Raw genomic sequence first — 19,386 nt, 5'->3', positions numbered from 1 at the left:
GCAGTCTTCGCTAGGTATTCATATGGCTTCTCTCTCCCTGCCTTGTGATCTTCAGTCACCTGTCACCACAATGAAGCATTTCTTCTTAGCACTTTTCAATATCTAAAATACATTTTTACTAATACCCTACCACCACCACCTTCCCAGGATATAAACAAAGGTTGAGTTTTTTTCTCTTTATTCACTGCTTTGTTATTTTTCTGATAATTTAGAATGCTTGTAGTCTCAGTTCTTCAGTTGGTTACCTTTATAACTTAAGTTCCTTGAGTTACCACCTGTAGACAGTATCTATTGGTTATGAAGAAAAATGTATGTTTTTTTCTGTCTTCCATTTTTCTCTTCTACCATAGGACTCAGATTAGATATATTAGTATATTTGTTAAAAGAATAATACTACTACTATAGGCCGGGCGCAGTGGCTCACGCCTATAATCCCAGCACTTTGGGAGGCCGAGGCGGGCGGATCACAAGGTCAGGAGTTGGAGACCAGCCTGGCCAACATGATGAAACCCTGTCTCTACTAAAAATACAAAAATTAGCCGGGTGTGGTGGTGGGTGCCTGTAATCCCAGCTACTCGGGAGGCTGAGGCTGGAGAATCACTTGAACCCAGAAGGTGGAGGTTGCAATGAGCTGAGATCTCACCACTGCACTCCAGCCTGGGCAACAGAGCAAGACTCTGTCTCAGAAAAATAGTTGTTTTTATTACTTTAAATAAATAGATTGTGCTGAACCCTTTATTATTATTTAATCTGCTTTGAACAACATCCGTATCCCTTCCAATATCAAAAAGAGGAAATTGGCATACCTATCACATTGCCTCCTCCCAGTACTTGTTGTTATAGTATCATTGTTTCTACAGGGTCAAGATTTCTTTTTTTTTTTTTTTTTTCTTTTTTTTTGAGACAGAGTCTAGCTCTGTCACCCAGACTAGAGTGCAGTGGCTCAATCTTGGCTCACTGCAACCTCCGTCTCCCGGATTCAGGCGATTTTCCTGCCTCATCCTCCTGAGTAGCTGGGATTACAGTCATGCGCCACCATGCCCAGCTAAGTTTTGTATTTTTTAGTAGAGATGGGGTTTTGCCATGTTGGCCAGGCTGGTCTTGAACTCCTGACCTCAGGTGATCCTCCCGCCTTGGCCTCTCAAAGTGGTGGGATTACAGGCATGAGCCACCACTCCTGGTCCATTGTCAAGATTTCTAATATTTACATTCAGTTCTATAACTTAAATCCCCCACTTATTTAGATCTAGTTTTATATTTAGGTGGATTCAGTGTTCTCCACCATCCTTTATTATCGTTGCATTTCCTGAGGACCTTGTTCCACAATGTAAACCAGCATGGTTTCCTTCATTGAGTAAGTCTTACTATCAAAAAATAGAAGAAAAAGGCCGGGCACGGTGGCTCACGCCTGTAATCCCAGCACTTTGGGAGGTCGAGGCAGGCAGATCACAAGGTCAGGAGTTCAAGATCAGCCTGGCCAATATGGTGAAACCCCGTCTCTACTAAAAATAGAAAAATTAGCTGGGCACGGTGGTGTGCACCTATAGTTCCAGCTACTTGGGAGGCTGAGACAGAAGAATTGCTTGAACCCGGGAGGTCTAGGTTGCAGTGAGCTGAGATTGCGCCACTGCACTCCAGCCTGGGCGAGAGAGCGAGACGCTGTCTCAAAAAAAAAAAAAGAAGAAGAAGAAGAAGAAGAAAAATGGTCAGCTGAACTGAACAGTGTCCCTTGTTATACAGAGGATTATATTTTGATACAAGTTCCTAGTCCCATTGTAGATTGGAGACAGTTTGCAGATCAGCAGTGGTCAAGGAACACATTTTGAGAAGCACAGTTTTACCCAGAACTTGCATAAATGTCCTTGATTTTTTTAAGTCTAAAATCCTCCCAGATAATGCAAGGGCTTAGAACACTTTACCTCCAATACCTTTTTCTGTTAATATGTATACTATTTGTTGTCATGTATATTAAGTTCTGTATTCTAGACTCCATAAGGCATTATTATTGTTTTATACAGTGACAATTGAGATTTACCCATATATTTACTTTTTGGGTTGGTCTTCATTCTATCCTACATATCTAAGCTCCCATCTTAGATGATATTTCTTCTACCTGAAGAAATCCCTAGTATAGTTCAGTGTAGATCTGCAGGTAACGTGATCTTTATTTTTAAGATTATTTTGTTTTATACTGTTTGAAAGTATTTTTATTTCATCTTTAATTTTGAAGGATATTTTCACGGAATATAGAATTCTTTTGGATGTTTTTGTCAGTTGGCTAAATAAAAAAATAGAATCCTTCCAGCACTTTGAATATGTAATATTAATTTGATATATTCATATCATGTGACTGTATCTTAACCCTTAAAATTTATCACTCAGTGAAAATATTTTTTAGCAGGCTTACGATCAGAAGAACATTAGGCGAAGAGTTTATGATGCTTTAAATGTGCTAATGGCAATGAACATAATTTCAAAGGAAAAAAAAGAAATCAAATGGATTGGCCTGCCTACCAATTCTGCTCAGGAATGTCAGAATCTGGAGGTGAGAAAATCTGTTTATGAATAGCTGTTTGCATTATTTTATATCACAGGCATTTTAATTTAAAAATGTAATTGTAATATAAAATATTTCCAATTTTTCATGTATACTATGTCATTTTTTAACAGACTGTAGAATTTTAGAATTGGAAGGTGCCTTATAGGTATAGTGTACAGTTTAATTTGCAAATGATGAAACTGAGGGGTATAACAATTTGATTTTACTGTTTCTTAGAGAAGATTTTTATTTCATCCTAAGTTAATTCTGAGCACTCTACTAATAAACTTTTGGTGAAATGGTATCTTATTTGATGAGATGCTTGCTCTATGTATCCAAAAAAAAAAATGGATCAAACTGGCCGTTTATTTCCTTTATTGGTTACACAATATTCTGAATATAGCTGTGAAAGTCAGACTTTTACATTTGACTTTAGAAATAGTAGCAACAGAATGAACAGTGTTTCATTTGTGTCTTTACCAGAATGGATAGAATTTTGGAATGATGTATGCAGAAGCATTTTAAGTTCTGTTAACTTTAAGCATTATAGAAAATTCTTCCTAAATGAGCATGTTCCCTGACATACTGTTTCTAAATTGACTTGACATAATTTTACTATCATGGCCATAAATGGAGTAAACTGAGGTTAAATATGGCTTTTGGGCCAGGGGCGGTGGCTCACGCTTGTAATCCCAGCACTTTGGGAGGCCGAGGTGGGTGTCAAAATGGTAAAACCCCGTCTCTACTAAAAATACAAAAATTAGCCAGTGGCGGACGCCTGTAATCCCAACTACTTGGAAGGCTGAGGCAGGAGAATCGCTTGAACCCGGGAGGCAGAGGTTACAGTGAACCGAGATGGTGCCATAGCACTCCAGCCTAGGCGACAAGAGCAAGACACCATCTTTAAAAAAAAAAAAAAATATATATATATATATATATATATATATATATATATATATAGCTTTGGGAGATAATTAAGATTGGTTTCCTGTTTTTCTCAGTCTTTTTTCTCCCCAGCAATTCAGTTATTTGGTATTATTATACTTATGGATGGAGAGAGAAACCAGATATTCATCAGAAGCTATATAATATTTTTCATATGCTACAGTGGAAATATCCTCCTTTTCTTGTTTTTCTTCCTTCTGATAGAGTGGAATTTGAGCATCATTTTCATGACCGGTAATATTGAGCTGATACCAAAGACTCATTAAGCAAAAAAAACCTATTCACATCTACCTTGTGCTTAATCACAGGTTATATAAACAAGGCAAATCTCTGACCCCAAGGAACTGTCATTCTAACCAGGGAGAAGAGAAATGTAAAAGAGTTACCAAAAATGTGATTACTCCTAAGAAAAATGTACAGATTCTCTGCAAAGAGGGCTGAGGGAGGGCTTTACCAAGGAGATAATCCCAGAGCTCAGGCATGAGGTGGGAGTAGTTTGCCAAGTGGATAAGGGTGGGGAGGGCCTTCCAGACAGAGGTGCTGCATGGGCTGAGACAGGCATGAGAAAGCTTGCCTGGAGCTGGGTGTGGCTAGGGAACAGGCATGGAGAAAGGAAGATGGATATCTAAGTGTTAAGCAGTGGAGACCTGATCCTGTAAACAAAGGGAAGCAGTTGATAAATTACAAAGAGAAGGGTTGATAGGATGTTTTTTAAAGGATCACTCTGCCAGTGGGTTGGAAATAAAATTAACAGGTAGGGAAGGAAATGGAATGGGGGAGGCAGATTAGAGATGGTCTGAGTTATGGCAGCGGCCATGAGATAGGAGAGGTGTTTTAGAGGTAGAATCAGTGCAGCTTGACCTGGTTGGATGAGGGACAGGTAAGGGGCCTGGCTTGTCAGAGCTTCTGATAAAGGGATGCTCCTACAACATCTTTTAAAATGCAGAACGCCACACAGATTTTACAGTGAATCTTAAGTAATTTAAAAGTAAAACGTGGTGGATAGAGGAACCATGAATGGAAACTGCTAGTACAGACTGGACTGGATGCGGAGCAAGTAAGAGATAATCTGCTGGAGCAGAGAAGAAAAACGTCTTATTTGATGATTGAAAGACAAAATTGTAACAAATTTAGTTTAAAGATCTTAATTGCCTTTTATTTGTGATTCTAGAATCTGGCAACACCTCACTAGTAAGTAGAATGAGTGTTCCTATAAGCTGAGCAGAAGAGGTTGAACATTCTTCAGTGTTTTAAAGATAGAGAAGCAGCAAAGGCAGATAGAGGCAGAAACAGAACAAAAAGCAGATTGGACATGTCAATGTTACTTTCCTAGTAAGGGTAAAATAGAGAAGACTCTTATGCCAGCTGTAACTGGCCTGTTTGGGCAGTTTGCTATTCTCTCTTTCTCTCCTGATTTCCTAGGTCAGATAAACAACTCAGTTTTGGCCTGGTGGCACGGAACTTCAGCATGAGTGACTCCATTTTAGTTTCGTCTGTTGGGCTTAGTGCAGGAGCTCAGTCCAAACCAATTGGCTCCTATAAATTTTTTTTTTTTTTTTTTTTTTTTTGAGTTGGAGTCTTGCTCTGTCACCCAGGCTGGAGTTCAATGGCGTGATCTTTGGCTCACTGCAACCTCCGCCTCCCGGGTTTGAGCAATTCTCCTGCCTCAGCCTCCCGAGTAGCTGGGATTATAGGCGCCCACCACCACGCCTGGCTAATTTTTTTTTTTTTTTTTTTTTTTTTAGTAGAGATGAGGTTTCACCTTATTGGCCAGGCTGGTCTTGAACTCCTGACCTCGTGATCCGCCCACCTCGGCCTCTCAAAGTGCTGGGATTACAGGCTGAGCCACCGCACCTGGCCATAAATTTTCTTAATAGATGTCATTGGCTTTTGCCCAAGGAGACAGTGAGGAACTCAACTGCAAGGAAGTTCAGACCCTAATGTCTGTTTTCTCTAAGTGTTATCAGATTGAGAAAAAAAGCAGTGGTTTGAAGCTGGAAAATTTGTCCAATAAACATGTTTCTTTTTTTTTGTTTTTGTTTTTTTGAGACAGGGTCTTGCTTTGTTGCCCAGCCTGGAGTGCAGTGGCTTGATCTCGGCTCACTGCAATCTCTGCCTCCCAAGTTCAAGCGATTCTCGTGTCTCAGCCTCCCAATTAGCTGGGACTACAGAGGCGCGCCACCACACCTGACTTTTGTATTTTTTGTAGATATGGGGTTTTGCCATGTTGGCCAGGCTGGTCTCAAACTCCTGATCTCAAGTGATTCTCCCCCTTCGGCCTCCCAAATGGGATTACAGGCGTGAGCCACCACACCCAGCCTACCATGATGTGTGAAATACCTGTATTATCAGCTGTCCTCATTGGAGAGTCAGCTAAGCTGAAATTGTAAATAAGATCTTGCCTTATTCTTAGAGGAGTAATATAACAGTAATTAATAATAGAGTCCCTGTAACCAGAGGATTTAGGTTCAAATCTTGGCTCTTGCCATTCACTAGCTGCGTGACCTCGGGTAGTTACTTAAGCCCTCTGCCTCCATTCCCTTTGATGCAAAGTGGGTAGCAACAGGACTTAACTCATAAGGTTTTTGTGAAGATGAATTAAGATAATGTGCTTACTTTTATGTTGGCAGATAGAGTGAGTATAAACTAAGTGGTACTATTACTTTGATTAGAACTTGAAAAAGAATTGTAACAAGTACTGTTAACAAGTATTCATTAAGTGTATGATTTCATTTTTGATGACAGTTGCCACAGATCTGATGTTGTGTCTACTTGTTCACTCCAGCCCCTGCCCCCTATGAAGATATGATTTGTCTTTATTCATATTGTTAAAATGGGTTGAGTTTCTCTAGGGAAAATTGTTATCTCAGAATAGGGACCTGGAAAGTGAATGATACTTTATATTCTACCTATGCTCATATTATTTTGTAACCAATGTTTTAAAGATAGAGAAGCAGAGGCGGATAGAACGGATAAAGCAGAAGCGGGCCCAACTGCAAGAACTTCTCCTACAGGTAAAGATGCCAAGATGTTTTCATTACCTTCCCTGTTTCTCCACTTCCTGCCTTTTGGAGTCAATATGTTTTCTAATTGTGGTGCCTCTGAGTGGTGTGTGGTGAGCCCACGCCAGGGCAGCCTCTCTCACCTCCTAGCTTGTTGCCATCCATGTGCTCTGCCTTAAGATGGTCCCATCTGTTGCCATCATCTCAGCTCCACAGCAGCTTCCCTGCACTGTGTGTGACTTAACACCAGGCAGCAGTTCACTGTTGACACTCAGGCCTCTCTAAACATAAACTGTCAGGGGTCTTTTTGTGTTTATTTTAGCCCGAATTTGGAATATCCACTAGTGAAGCTAGTTAAATTTCAGGTGCTTCAAGTACAGTAATCAAATCTGCCTGTAATACTTAATTTTATCAGTAAATGACAGAATGGCATGAAATAGTTCAGTAAGATTTTTGTGGTTGTTTTTTGAGACTGAGTCTCACTCTTTTGCCAGGCTGCAGTGCAGTGGTGCGATCTTGGCTCACTGTAACCTCTACCTCCCGGGTTCAAGCCATGCTCTGCCTCAGCCTCCCAAGTAGCTGGGATTACAAGTGCCCACCACCACGCCTGGCTAATTTTTTCGTATTTTTAGTAGAGACGGGGTTTCACCATCTTGGCCAGGCTGGTCTTGAACTCCTGACTTTGTGATCCATCCGTCTCGGCCTCCCAAAGTGCTGGGGTTACAGGCATGAGCCACCACACTGGGTCTGTTTCAGTAAGATTTATAGAAATACCAAAATTTAGGCCAGTTATATATATATATGTTATATATATATGTGTGTTTTATATATATGTGTTATATATATGTGTTTTATATATATATGTTATATATATAACATATAGTTATATATAATATATAATATATAGTTATATATTATATTATATATTGTTATATATAATTATATATAATTATAATATATTATATATAATATATTGTATATAATTATATATCATATATATGATATAATTATATCTCATATATGATATAATTATATCTCATATATTATATAATATATAATATATGATATATCATATATATGTATAATATATATTATATATTATATACAATATATAATTATATAATATATAATATTATATATAATATATAATGTATATACTATATACATTATATATTATATATTATATATTATATAATGTATATACTATATACATTATATATAATATATAATGTATATACTATATATACATTATATATAACAATATAAAATATATAACAATATAAAATTATATATATAATATATAAATAATAATGTTTTGTTTGAAGAGAATATTGTGCAGCTTTAAAAAAAAAAAAAGCTGAAACTGACAGTTTATTCCTATGCTCCTGCCTGTAGAATTCTACCAAACACACCTCCTTGAACTCCTGTGCTGCCATCTTCTTCCCCCTGGCAGCCTCTCTGTTGTCCCTATCCCTGCACAGTTATCTGCAGTATCGCCTAAGAGCTCATGCCCCAAACCCTTTCTGGGGCCTTCCTGGAATTTCCTCAAAACCATGGAACATTTTGGAGCTTAATTTTTTTGGCATGTTATTTTTAAAAACCTGTTTATCAGCATGCCTACCTGATAGCCATCTGCCTATCAGAAAGAATGGTGCTGGGCAAGATCGCCCTCATGTGTGTAGGACTTTCCCGTCTCTAGATGCCTGATGCAAAGAATGAAACCGTATTTTTTCCCTGCTTACCTCTGTACCATGAACATTGTTCTTTTATTTTTTAAAGTCCTGAACTTCTTTTCCTCTACTGTCTCTCAAACCAAATAGTTATAGAAGAGTTCCACCCAGGGGCAACCTGGCTGTCAACATTTATAGAAACAGGTCTCTCTAAACATTAAAGTGAAACCCAAAGTATAACTGAAATCAACTTGTGGTCTTCTGGTAAACATAAAACTTATTTCCGAAGGCCGGGTGTGGTGGCTCACTCATGTAATCCCAGCACTTTGGGAGGCGGAGGCGGGCAGATCACCTGAGTTCAGGAGTTCGAGACCAGCCTGACCAACATGGAGAAACCCCGTCTCTACTAAAAATACAAAAAATTAGCCAGGCGTGGTGGCGCATGTCTGTAATCTCAGCTACTTGGGAGGCTGAGGCAGGATAATCTCTTGAACCCGGGAGGCAGAGGTTGCAGTGAGCCGAGATCGCCCCACTGTACCCTAGCCTGGGCAACAGGAGCGAAACTCCGTCTCAAAAAAAAAAAAAACTTATTTCCTCCTAGCAGTTCAGTTTTTTTCCTTTCATCAAATAAATTAAGTTGTCATAGAAAGTAAATTAAGCAGCCGGGTGCGGTGGCTTACTCCTGTCATCCCAACACTTCGGGAGGCCGAGGTGGGCAGATCACGAGGTCAGGAATTTGAGACCAGCCTGACCAACATGGTGAAACCCCGTCTCTACTAAAAATACAAAAATTAGCCAGGCGTGGTGGTGCACACCTGTAATCTCAGGTATTCAGGAGGCTGAGGCAAGAGAATTGCTTGAACCCGGGAGGCAGAGGTTGCAGTGAGCCAAGATTGCACCACTGCACTCCAGCCTGGGCAACAGAGCAAGACTCCGTCTTTTTTTAAAAAAAAAAATTTAAAAATAAAAAATAAGTAATCCATTTGCTGTGGCTAAGCTCACTTGATTTTTTTTTTTTTTTATAAGCTAATGTCACAACTCACTCATGTCATATGACACAGGTAACTATTACCTACTTGCTACCGCCTCTCTTTTATTTTTGGTAATGTAGTAGAAGAATGGTGTGAGTAAAGCAAACCTGTAGATAATCCCAATATCCTGCTTTTATCTCTATAATTGCCCTTTCCCAACCCTTAAACCTTTTCCATAATGAACGCGTAGGAAAATGAATGAACACACTTAAAGCTGTTCAGCCTCTGGAATAGATGTTAATGAGTTTGAAAAAGAACAAAAGGCCAAAGGAAATCAATCAAAGGGCAACAAATAAGTCAGTTCAAAATAAGTGGATTATTTTTCCTTTTACTATCCAAAATAACATTATATGGTGTATGAAATTTGTGACAGTGTTAAAAAAACATTATTATGACCAGGTGCAGTGGCTCACGCCTGTAATCCCAGCACTTTGGGAGGCCGAGGCGGGCGGATCACAAGGTCAGGAGTTCAAGACCAGCCTGGCCAATATGGTAAAACCCCGCCTCTACTAAATATGCAAAAATTAGCCAGGCATGGTGGCGGGTGCCTGTAGTCCTGGCTACTCGGGAGGCTGAAGCAGGAAAATCATTTGAACCCGGGAGGCGGAGGTTGCAGTGAGCTGAGATCGTGCCACTGTACTCCAGCCTGGGCAACAGAGTGAGACTCCGTCTCAAAAAAAAAAAAAATAAATAATGAAAACATTATGTTTTTACTGCTCTCTTCACTTGAAAAACCATTGATACTATTAAATGTACACAGCATTAAGTAGTGAATCACAAATACGTAAGGGCCATTAGTTATCACTGCTTATATTCCCCCATATACCAGGGTCCTCTTGTGGCACTAGGGACACCAAGTTAGGCAAAGTGTAGGAACAGCTCTTGAGATGTGTATTCTAGTAAAAGGGAAGAGAAGCTATGCAGGAGTATTTAAGCATGTAATTCTTTTTCTCAGTTCCACAGTTTAATCATAATTTTTCCTCATTATTAAATGAATTAAGCAATGAATTCGTTTTTTAGCAACAGAAAATAATGAAATGTAACCTCAATAATGTTTGGTAATGATATTGATAGTGCTAGTTATTGATAGTGATTTTTGGACACACTTAGGTCTACAATAAATTGGTGTTCATTATTTTTTGTGCATCAAAGAGTAAATGTTCCCCTTTTGGGGAGATAGCACTCAGCCATTTTAAGATAATAGTAATCTTTTCTTTTCTTTTCTTTTCTTTTTTCCTTTCCTTTCCTTTCCTTCCCCTTCCCCTTCCCCTTCCCCTTCCCCTTCCCCTTCCCCTCCCTTCTCTTCCCTTCTTTTCTTTCCTTTTTTTTTTCTTTTTCTTCTTGAGAAAGGGCTCTGTTGCCCAGGCTGGAATGTAGTGGCACAGTCATAGCTCACTGCATCCTTGAACCCCTGTGCTCAAGAGAACTTCCCACTTTGGCCTCCCAAAGTGCTGAGATTACAGGTGTGAGCTACCATGCCTGGCCAATAATAGTAATCTTACTGAAACTTTAGTTAAGGTCCAGAACCTGAAATAAACAATACTGATCATAAGATTGCTAAAATGTAAAAAATAAATTTATCACTACTGGGTGACAAGATTATAACAAGCTAATGAAGGGGAATGAATGGCTCTGACTTGAGGAACTTTTAAAACATTAGATCTGTTTCTTGAGCAGATGAAAAACTTGAACTGCATACAGTCTTTCTAGCTGTGAAATTCTATCATACATTTACCTTATTAAAAAAAGGGAGATCACTTGTTTGTTTGTGTTTGTTTGTTTGTTGGTTGGTTGGTTTTTCTGAGACAGAGTTTTGCTCTTGTTGCCCAGGCTGGAGTGCAGTGGTGCAATCTCGGCTTACCGCAGCCTCCGCCTAAAAGGGAGATTACTTTCTTTGGCTTTTGAGTAATGGTTATAACTAAAAGTAGCAGCAAGATCCAGTAAAAAGATTTAGGCCTTGATGTATCTTATAATTAGTGCTGAGCCTCAGTTACCTCATCTGGAAATGTCTGGTTGGGGAAGGCTGGGGCTGGATTCCAAACTGCCCAGAGGCTGCTGAGAAGTTCTGTGGAGGTGCCTTAGAAACCATGTGGCTGTGCTTGAGGGCAGAGGTGGCAGAGCTTAGGACCTGGCCTCACTGCAGCCAGCCTGAACAGCGCCACTTCCATCTGTTTTACATGAGTTTTTTTTGTTTTGTTTTGAGACAGGGTCTTGTTCTGTCACCCAGGCTGGAATGGAGTGGTATGATCTCTGCTCACAGCAAATTCTGCCTCCTGGGTTCAAACAATCCTCCCACCTCAGCCTCCTGGGTAGCTGGGACTATAGGCACATACCACCATGCCCGGCTAGTTTTTGTATTTTTTGTAGAGATAGGGTTTTGCCATGTTGCCCAGGTTGGCCTTAAACTCCTGGACTCAAGCAATCCACCTTGATTACTTTGGCCTCCCAAAGTGTTGGGATTACAGGTGTGAGCCATTGTGCCCAGCCTCCCGTGAGATTTTATTTGACGAAACGATTTTGTGGCTTTAAAATGTTTGCATATCCCTGGGCTACACATCCTAAAGGGCATATTTGACCCCAAACTGTCAGGAGTCTGTGTTAGATAAATGGTATCACCTTTGCTGTGTCATTTGCTGAAGAGTTCCAGGTGCCTACTGGTTCTTTCCCAGATTGTGAGGTCCTGTTTCTATGGATGATGGAAAAATGTATTTATTGAGTTGGATCATTCTTTCTTAAATGTTTAATTTTTAAAATTAATTCATTAGTGCAGGCAGGATGTCTCTTTAAACTCTAATTTTAAACTATATTTTAAAGGTATTATCTTAATTCTTTTAAATTCCAACTCACTTATGCACAATTGACCATATTCTTTTTATTGATCATTACAGCAAATCGCTTTCAAAAACCTGGTACAGAGAAATCGACAAAATGAGCAGCAAAACCAGGGCCCGCCGGCTCTGAACTCTACCATTCAGCTGCCATTCATAATCATCAATACAAGCAGAAAAACAGTCATAGATTGCAGCATCTCCAGTGACAAGTGAGTGGAGAACTAGGGATGGGTGCAGGGCTGGCCTTCTGTTAACATTTTCATATCATTTGCAAACTCAAGAAGGATGCACTTTATTAGTTGCACCCCTCAAAGGCTGGCTTCCTTGGGGCACATGAAACACCTCCTGAACCATGGGTGCAATCTTCCACTAGTGTGCGCTCCAACCCTCACCCTCTGTGGTCCCCTGTCTTGTGCCAGGCACTGTGCTGTCTGTATTATATGTGTGTGGCAGTGTCTGGGCCCAGCCTATGACATGCTGCATGTATGTGGTAACTCTGAGCAAGTAACTGTGATAAGTTAGCCCAGCACTGTGGGTCTGGGACAAGGTAGATTCATTGGTGATTCACTGTCATAGTTTATTATAGAAATATTTTAGGTCAACATGTGGCATTAAACCAATTATTTCTTTGTTTTGCTATATCATAGTTATGCATGCTTCTGTTTATTAATGAATGTATGAATAGACATGAAAATGCCTGGCACATTCTTTGCTTTCTTTAAATTGTGTTTTTACATTTTAACTAAGATCAATGATAATATTCATTATGGCAAATAAGAAGTAGCACTTTTCAAAATATAGAATTAATTTGTGATGTATTTTACCATTCATGAAAAAGTTTCTCTCAGTGGTCTTCAGGCTGTGACTAGTACCATAAAAGAGTTAAGAGTATATACAGGGTGCAGAGCGAGACGGATCCATGTACCAATTATGGCTCCCCCACTTCGCTGCCGCAAAGCTCTGTTTTCTCAAGAACAAATAGGAATGATACTGGGGCCCCTATGACTTCCCAGCCTTGTGAGGATTAAATGAGTTAATGTCTATAATGACTTGAGGTAAGCGTTTTTTAAATGTTAGCTGCTGTTACAAAAGGTCAGCCTATAGTTTATTGTTCAAATTGGGATTTATTAATGCAAAAGAAGACTCTATAATAATTGCGTCGGTACCACAGGCATACCCCAGAACTGTCCCAGGGAGACCAGAACTTCCTGTCTCCTAGAGCCGTGACATTGCCCTTGGGCTTCACTGCCACTTGTTTTCCCACTCTTCTTCCTGGCGCTCTTGCGCCCCCTGCCGGTCTCTGTTGTGTCCAGAGATTCCGGGCCACTCCACTAAGAAGGCACACACACAAAAGAAGAGTTAGCCAGGCGCGGTGGCTCATGCCTGAAATCCCAGCACTCTGGGAGGCCGAGGCCGGTGGAGCACCTGAGATCAGGAGTTCGAGACCAGCCTGGCCAACTAGTGAAACCCTGTCTCTACTAAAAATACAAAAATTAGCCAGGCTTGGTGGCGCACGCCTGTAGTCCCAGCTACTAGGGAGGCCAAGGCAGGAGAAATGCTTGAACCTGGGAGGCAAGGGTTGCAGTGAACTGAGATTGTGCCACTACACTTCAGCCTGGACGACAGAGCAAGACTCTGTCTCAAAAAAAGAAAAAGACATCAGGAATTTCAAAACTATTTGATAATTGAGACTATAGACAAAAAAAGAAATAGTAGAGGTTATGAAGTAAACCAGAACCAATAAAATTTTTTTTAAGAGTGGATTCTTGGCCGGGCGTGGTGGCTCATGCCTGTAATCCCTGCACTTTGGGAGGCCAAGGCAGGCAGATCACCTGTGGTCAAGAGTTTGAGACCAGCCTGGCCAACATGGTGAAACCCTGTGGCTACTAAAAATACAAAAATTAGCGTGGTGATGCACACCTGTAATCCCAGCTACTCGGGAGGCTGAGGCAGGAGAATCGCTTGAACCCAGGAGGCAGAGGTTGCAGTGAGCCAAGATTGCACCATTGCACTCCAGCCTGGGCAGCAAGAGCAAAACTCCATCCCCCCCCAAAAAAAGAGTGGATTCTCATTATTCTCACTATTGCCAGGTTGGAGTGCAGTGGCTATTTACAGGCACGATCATAGCTCATTGCAGCCTAAAACTCCTGGGCTCAAGTGGTCCCCCTGCCTCAGCCTTCCTAGTAGCCAGGACTGCAGGTGCACACCTCCTTGGCCATCTAAAGCTGATCCATTTTTTAATCTTCTAAGTTTCTTAACCTCTCTGCGATCGTGTTCCTTTCTCCACAAAAATAAGAATTATAATATTTACCTTGCCAGTTTCAAAAAGTTATGGGTAAATTAATATAGAACCCAGCCCAGTGGTCAGTAAGTGGTAGATATCTGAATTATTTTCCACACACTTGCAAATTCTTTATAAATATATGTCAAAGAGGACCATTAACATAGTCTCAGAAAACTGAGAATTCAGGCCGGGCACGGTGACTCACACTTTTAATCCCAGCACTTTGGGAGGCCAAGGTGAGTAGATCATAAGGTCAGGAGTTCGAGACCAGCCTGACCAAAATGGTAAAACCCCATTTCTACTAAAAATACAAAAATTAGCCAGGCATGGTGGCATGCGCCTGTACTTCCAGCTACTCAGGAGGCTGAGGCAGGAGAATCACTTGAACCCAGGAGGCAAAGGTTGCATTGAGCCGAGATCGTGCCACTGCACTCCAGCCTGGGCAACAGAGCAAGACTGTCTCAAACAAACAAACAAACAAACTGAGAATTCTGGAAAATGGTTAGCGTCTTTTCAGATAAAAAACACAAAACTTAGCATTCTAGTTACTCTCTCTAATTAGTCTCTTGTTTTGTATGGAGAATTATAAAACTATCTTCTTAGGTTAGTCTCTTAAGTCTAAAAAGAATGACGGGAAAATCTGGGAATCATTGGCCTAGGGAATTATGGACACTGTTCCCCCAGGCTGGAATCTGGTGAGGCTTCCATCTCTTGGGTGGTCCCTGACTCATGCCCTTTCCTTGGCCTTCCTTTGAGTGGAGGGAAGGAGGCTCTGAGTAGCTTGTACAAGCTTGTTATCCGACGTAGGTCCAAAAACCCTATCTTTCAGTTACTTTGGTGATGCAATCTTTCCCCATAATTAGCCGAGAGGCTTTCCACAATGAGGATTACATTTACAAAACGATCTGCTTTTAACAGATGCCTGAAATCATCCCTGTGGCAGGCACCCACTTCAGATTTTTTTTAAAAGTTGTTATTGTACTTTAATCAAATTCATATACTTTAGATTACTTAAATTGTTATTTTGCTTCAAATTATAATTTTTGCTCCTAAGATAATCTGTTATTCAAATTATCTTAGATAGGGTATAAAGTTATCCCCTCACATGATTTTAATAGAATTTCATGACCAGGTGAAACCTACCATTGTCCCCAAACCCTGTCCCTGCAGGGCTGAGGCCCATGATGAAGGTGCTCCAGGCCTAGCCTAGGAGTTGGAAGGACTGTGTCTTCCTTCTTTTGCCTCTTGATTGAAGTGTGTTGGGCTGCTGGGAAGCTGGGAATCCAGTTTGGGTACTTTCCAAACATACTTGGAAATGTGCTTGTATTACATGTGACATTTTTTCTTAAAACATTTTACTCCTTAGCCTCTCAGGACAGGATTTGGGGTTGTTTTCATTTGTTGAAAGTCTTCTATTTATTGCTTATCTGAAGTAGGCTATAGCTAACATTTGACTCATGAAAATGAAGTAAGCATTCAAAATGTTTTTTTTCCTCAAAGCTAACAGGCCAACTTGGAATAGGGATATCGTAATATTAAAGTAGAAAGGCTTTTCTTTTGTGGCAAAGCTGTAGGCAACTTTGAGAAGTACTGGATTTGGAATAAAATTTCTATCCTCTGTTTGTAACAGCGTTAGGGCTAAAGTTTGTGGGTTTCTATCATCTGTCAGAGGAATGCTGTTTTAATTGGGAAAGTGTTTTATTTGAGATGTCATTCCCCTGACAGAGCAGAATGACTCATGGCTCTCTAAATGGTAGCAATTTCTAGCACTATAGCTGGATTTAGGCCCCCATTCTGTTACTTAAACTATAGAATACAAAACTATTCAGACCTCTCCAGCACCACCAAAAACCCTTTACTTTGTTTCCTGATGCAGGTTTGAGTATCTTTTCAATTTTGACAACACCTTTGAGATCCATGATGACATAGAAGTACTAAAGCGGATGGGAATGTCGTTTGGCCTGGAGTCAGGCAAATGCTCTCTGGAGGATCTGAAACTTGCGAAATCCCTGGTGCCAAAGGCTTTAGAAGGTTATATCACAGGTATGTTAACTGATGCTTTCATGTGTTGTCCCTGATTAAATGTTGAATCCAAACTTGTTAAAACATTTCTTATAGAAAATTGCAAAATTTTAGAACATCTATGCTTGTGTTGACAAACTGAAACCTTTAACACTTTAGGACCATTTTTTCAAAAATTAGATTAAATAGATTGTTTCATAACATTATGAACTTACATCTATACACCACACATTATATACTATTACATCTAAATTGGCTCACTCAGCACTAAATTTGGCTCTTCAGAGAGTTCTTGTAATTCCCAATACATAGCTTAGAGCCTAGTTAGAGTAAGCTAGTAAAAGCTCAATGAGGGAGTTTTAAAAAATCTTCTCTTAGTGCCCTGTGGATACTTCAAGGGAAACTTTGGGCAATTTACAAAAGAAAGTAGGTACATCCTGGCCGGGCGCTGTAGCTCACACCTGTAATCCCAGCACTTTGGGAAGCCAAGACGGGTGGATCACCTGAGGTCAGGAGTTCGAGACCAGCCTGGCCAACATGGTGCAACCCTGTCTCTACTAAAAAAATACAAAAAATTAGCCGGGTGTGATAGCACATACCTGTAATCCCAGCTACTCAGGAGGCTGAGGCAGGAGAATCACTTGAACTTGGGAGGTGGAGGTTGCAGTGAGCCGAGATCACCATTGCGCTCTAGCCTGGGCAAGAAGAGTGAAACTCCGTCTCAAAAAAAAAAAAAAAAGTAGGTACATCCTAGAAGTAGGTACATCCTAGTAGAGGGAAGCCTCTAATGGAAAATTTAGTATATCTATTATCTGCCCATACATAAAAATATCATTTGATTAATTGAATTCAGAGAGGAGGAGTGGACTGAAAGTTTAAATGTCAGGGGAAAAAAAGGGCAGAACAGGGTAAACCTGGATTCACATTTGTGTACGTTGCTCCTCTTTACAGTAAAACTTCTCAAGTTGACTATATTTACTGTTCCTTCTTCCTCTTTCCCCAGTCTTAAATTGTTCTTATTAAATACTGAGTAGATACAAAGGTTGTTTCCGTCTGTAGACTCTGAAGGGTCACAGTACAGTAGACCCCCATGAATCCAGCACCCAGCTGAGGAAAGCACATTACTGTTCCAGTCCACTGCATGCCCCTGCCCCAGGCTCTGTGCCCTTTCCCACCCCTCAAATATAACCATTCTCTTAAGTTTCATTGTCATTCACTTGCTTTTCTTTAGAGATAAACCAAAATGGTAAACTGGAAATAATGTATTAGTTTTGCCTACTTCTGGCCTCTATATAAATGAAATCATAGTAATATACTCTTTGGTGATTTGATTTTTTTTCACTCAATATTATGTTCTTTAGAGTCATCCATGTGATCTAATATAGATATAATTCATACGTTCTTACTCCTGTGTAAAATTCCATTATATGAATACATCACAGCTTATCTGTTTATTTTACTGAAAATAAACTGTTTCCGATTGCTTGATGTTAAAATACAGTGCTGCTTTGAACATTCCTATACATGTATCCTAGTGACCACATGCAAACATACAGATTGAATTTGTTAGGTCAGAGTTGGGTACATCTTCAGCTTTACTAGATGATACCAGAAATTTTCAATTTGATTTTACCAAATTACACGTTCCCCAGCAGAGTAGAAGTGTTCTATTTTCCCAATCAGGTGGGTCTGAAATGATACCATTGTAGCTTTTCTAAATTGAGATTGAATTCACATGCCATAAAATACACCATTTAAAAAGGTCAGTTCAGTGGTGTTTTGGTATATTCACAAGGTTGCTAATCATCACCACTATCTGATTACAGAATATTTTAATTTAAAAACCCAAAAAGAAACCCAAACCCATTAACAGTCTCTCTCTATTCCCCCATTCTCCCTCAGCCCCTGGCAACCACTAGTCTACTTTGTGTCACTATGGATTTGCCTATTCTAGAAAGACTCTTTATGTCAATGGAACCCTACAGCATAGGGCATTTTGTGGATAGCTTCTTTCACTTAGTGTAGTGTTTCAAGGTTCGTTCATGTTGTAGCACCATCAGTACTTCATTCCTCTTTATTGCCAAATACTATTCCATTGTATGGATGGACCACGTTTTGTTTATACATTCATCAGTTGGTAGACATTTGGACTGTTTCCACTTTTTGGCTATCTCTAATGATGCTGCTGTTAACATTCTTATAAAAGTTTATGTGTAAACATATGTTTTTATCTCTAAAAACATACACCTACGAGTGAAATTGCTGGGTCATATGGTAACTCTGTGTTTAACATTTTAAGGAAATACCAAACTGTTTTCCAAAGCTCCTGTACCATTTACAGTCCAACCAGCAATGGATAAGTGTTCCAATTTCTCCACATCCTTACTCACTTATTTAGAGACGGAGTTTCACTCTGTCGCCCAAGCTGGAGTGTGGTGACGTAATTTGGCTCACTGCAACCTCCACCTCCCAGGTTCAAGTAATTCTCCTGCCTCAGCCTCCTGAGTAGCTGGGATTACAGGCACCTTGCCACCATGCCCGGTTAGTTTTGGTATTTTTAGTAGAGATAGGGTTTCACCATGTTGGCCAGGCTGATCTGGAACTCTTGGCCTGAATTCACCTGCCTCAGCCTCCCAAAGTGTTGGGATTATACATGTGAGCCACCGTGCCTGCCCTCCATATCCTTTTCTACACTTGTCACTATATATCTTTTGAATTATAGCCATCTTCACAGAAGTGAAGTGATATCTCGCTGTGATTTTTGTTGGGGGGGTGGAGCAGGGTGGTGGTGGAGGGGAGAGAGTCTTGCTCTCCAGGCTGGAGTGCAGTGGCGCAGTCTCTGCTCACTGCAGCCTCGAACTCCTGGGCTCAAACGATCCACCCACCTCAGCCTCCTGAGTAGCTGGGACCACAGATGTGTGCCACCATGCCTGCTTAAATCTTTTTTTTTTTTTTTTGGTATGTTTGATAGAGATGGGGTTTTGCCGTGTTGTCCAGGCTGGTCTCAAAGTTCTGAGCTCAAGCGATCCACCCGCCTTGGCTCCCACTGTGATTTTGATTTG

General features: G+C 40.3%; 1 protein-coding gene across 23 annotated transcripts in view; it reads left to right on the top strand.

Moving 5' to 3' along the window:
- TFDP2 (transcription factor Dp-2) overlaps nt 1-19,386 on the top strand; it is a 205,638-nt gene that overhangs the window by 174,223 nt on the left and 12,029 nt on the right. For 13 of the 23 annotated variants that reach the window (XM_063662293.1, XM_054480210.2, XM_054480208.2 and 10 more), the window contains 4 exons: nt 2,402-2,545; nt 6,430-6,498; nt 12,076-12,227; nt 16,179-16,345. In XM_063662293.1, the coding sequence (XP_063518363.1) occupies nt 2,402-2,545; nt 6,430-6,498; nt 12,076-12,227; nt 16,179-16,345 (532 nt within the window). Of the gene's footprint in view, nt 1-2,398; nt 2,546-6,429; nt 6,499-12,075; nt 12,228-16,178; nt 16,346-19,386 lie in introns of all 23 variants that reach the window. The other 10 variants (XM_063662285.1, XM_054480209.2, XM_063662280.1 and 7 more) reach the window with 1 other exon arrangement.

This window comes from Pongo pygmaeus, chromosome 2, assembly GCF_028885625.2.
Source record: "Pongo pygmaeus isolate AG05252 chromosome 2, NHGRI_mPonPyg2-v2.0_pri, whole genome shotgun sequence".
In the NCBI taxonomy this organism is placed as follows: domain Eukaryota; kingdom Metazoa; phylum Chordata; class Mammalia; order Primates; family Hominidae; genus Pongo; species Pongo pygmaeus.
The sequence above is the reverse complement of the archived record's forward strand: the minus strand, read 5'-3'. Positions and strand labels throughout refer to the sequence as shown.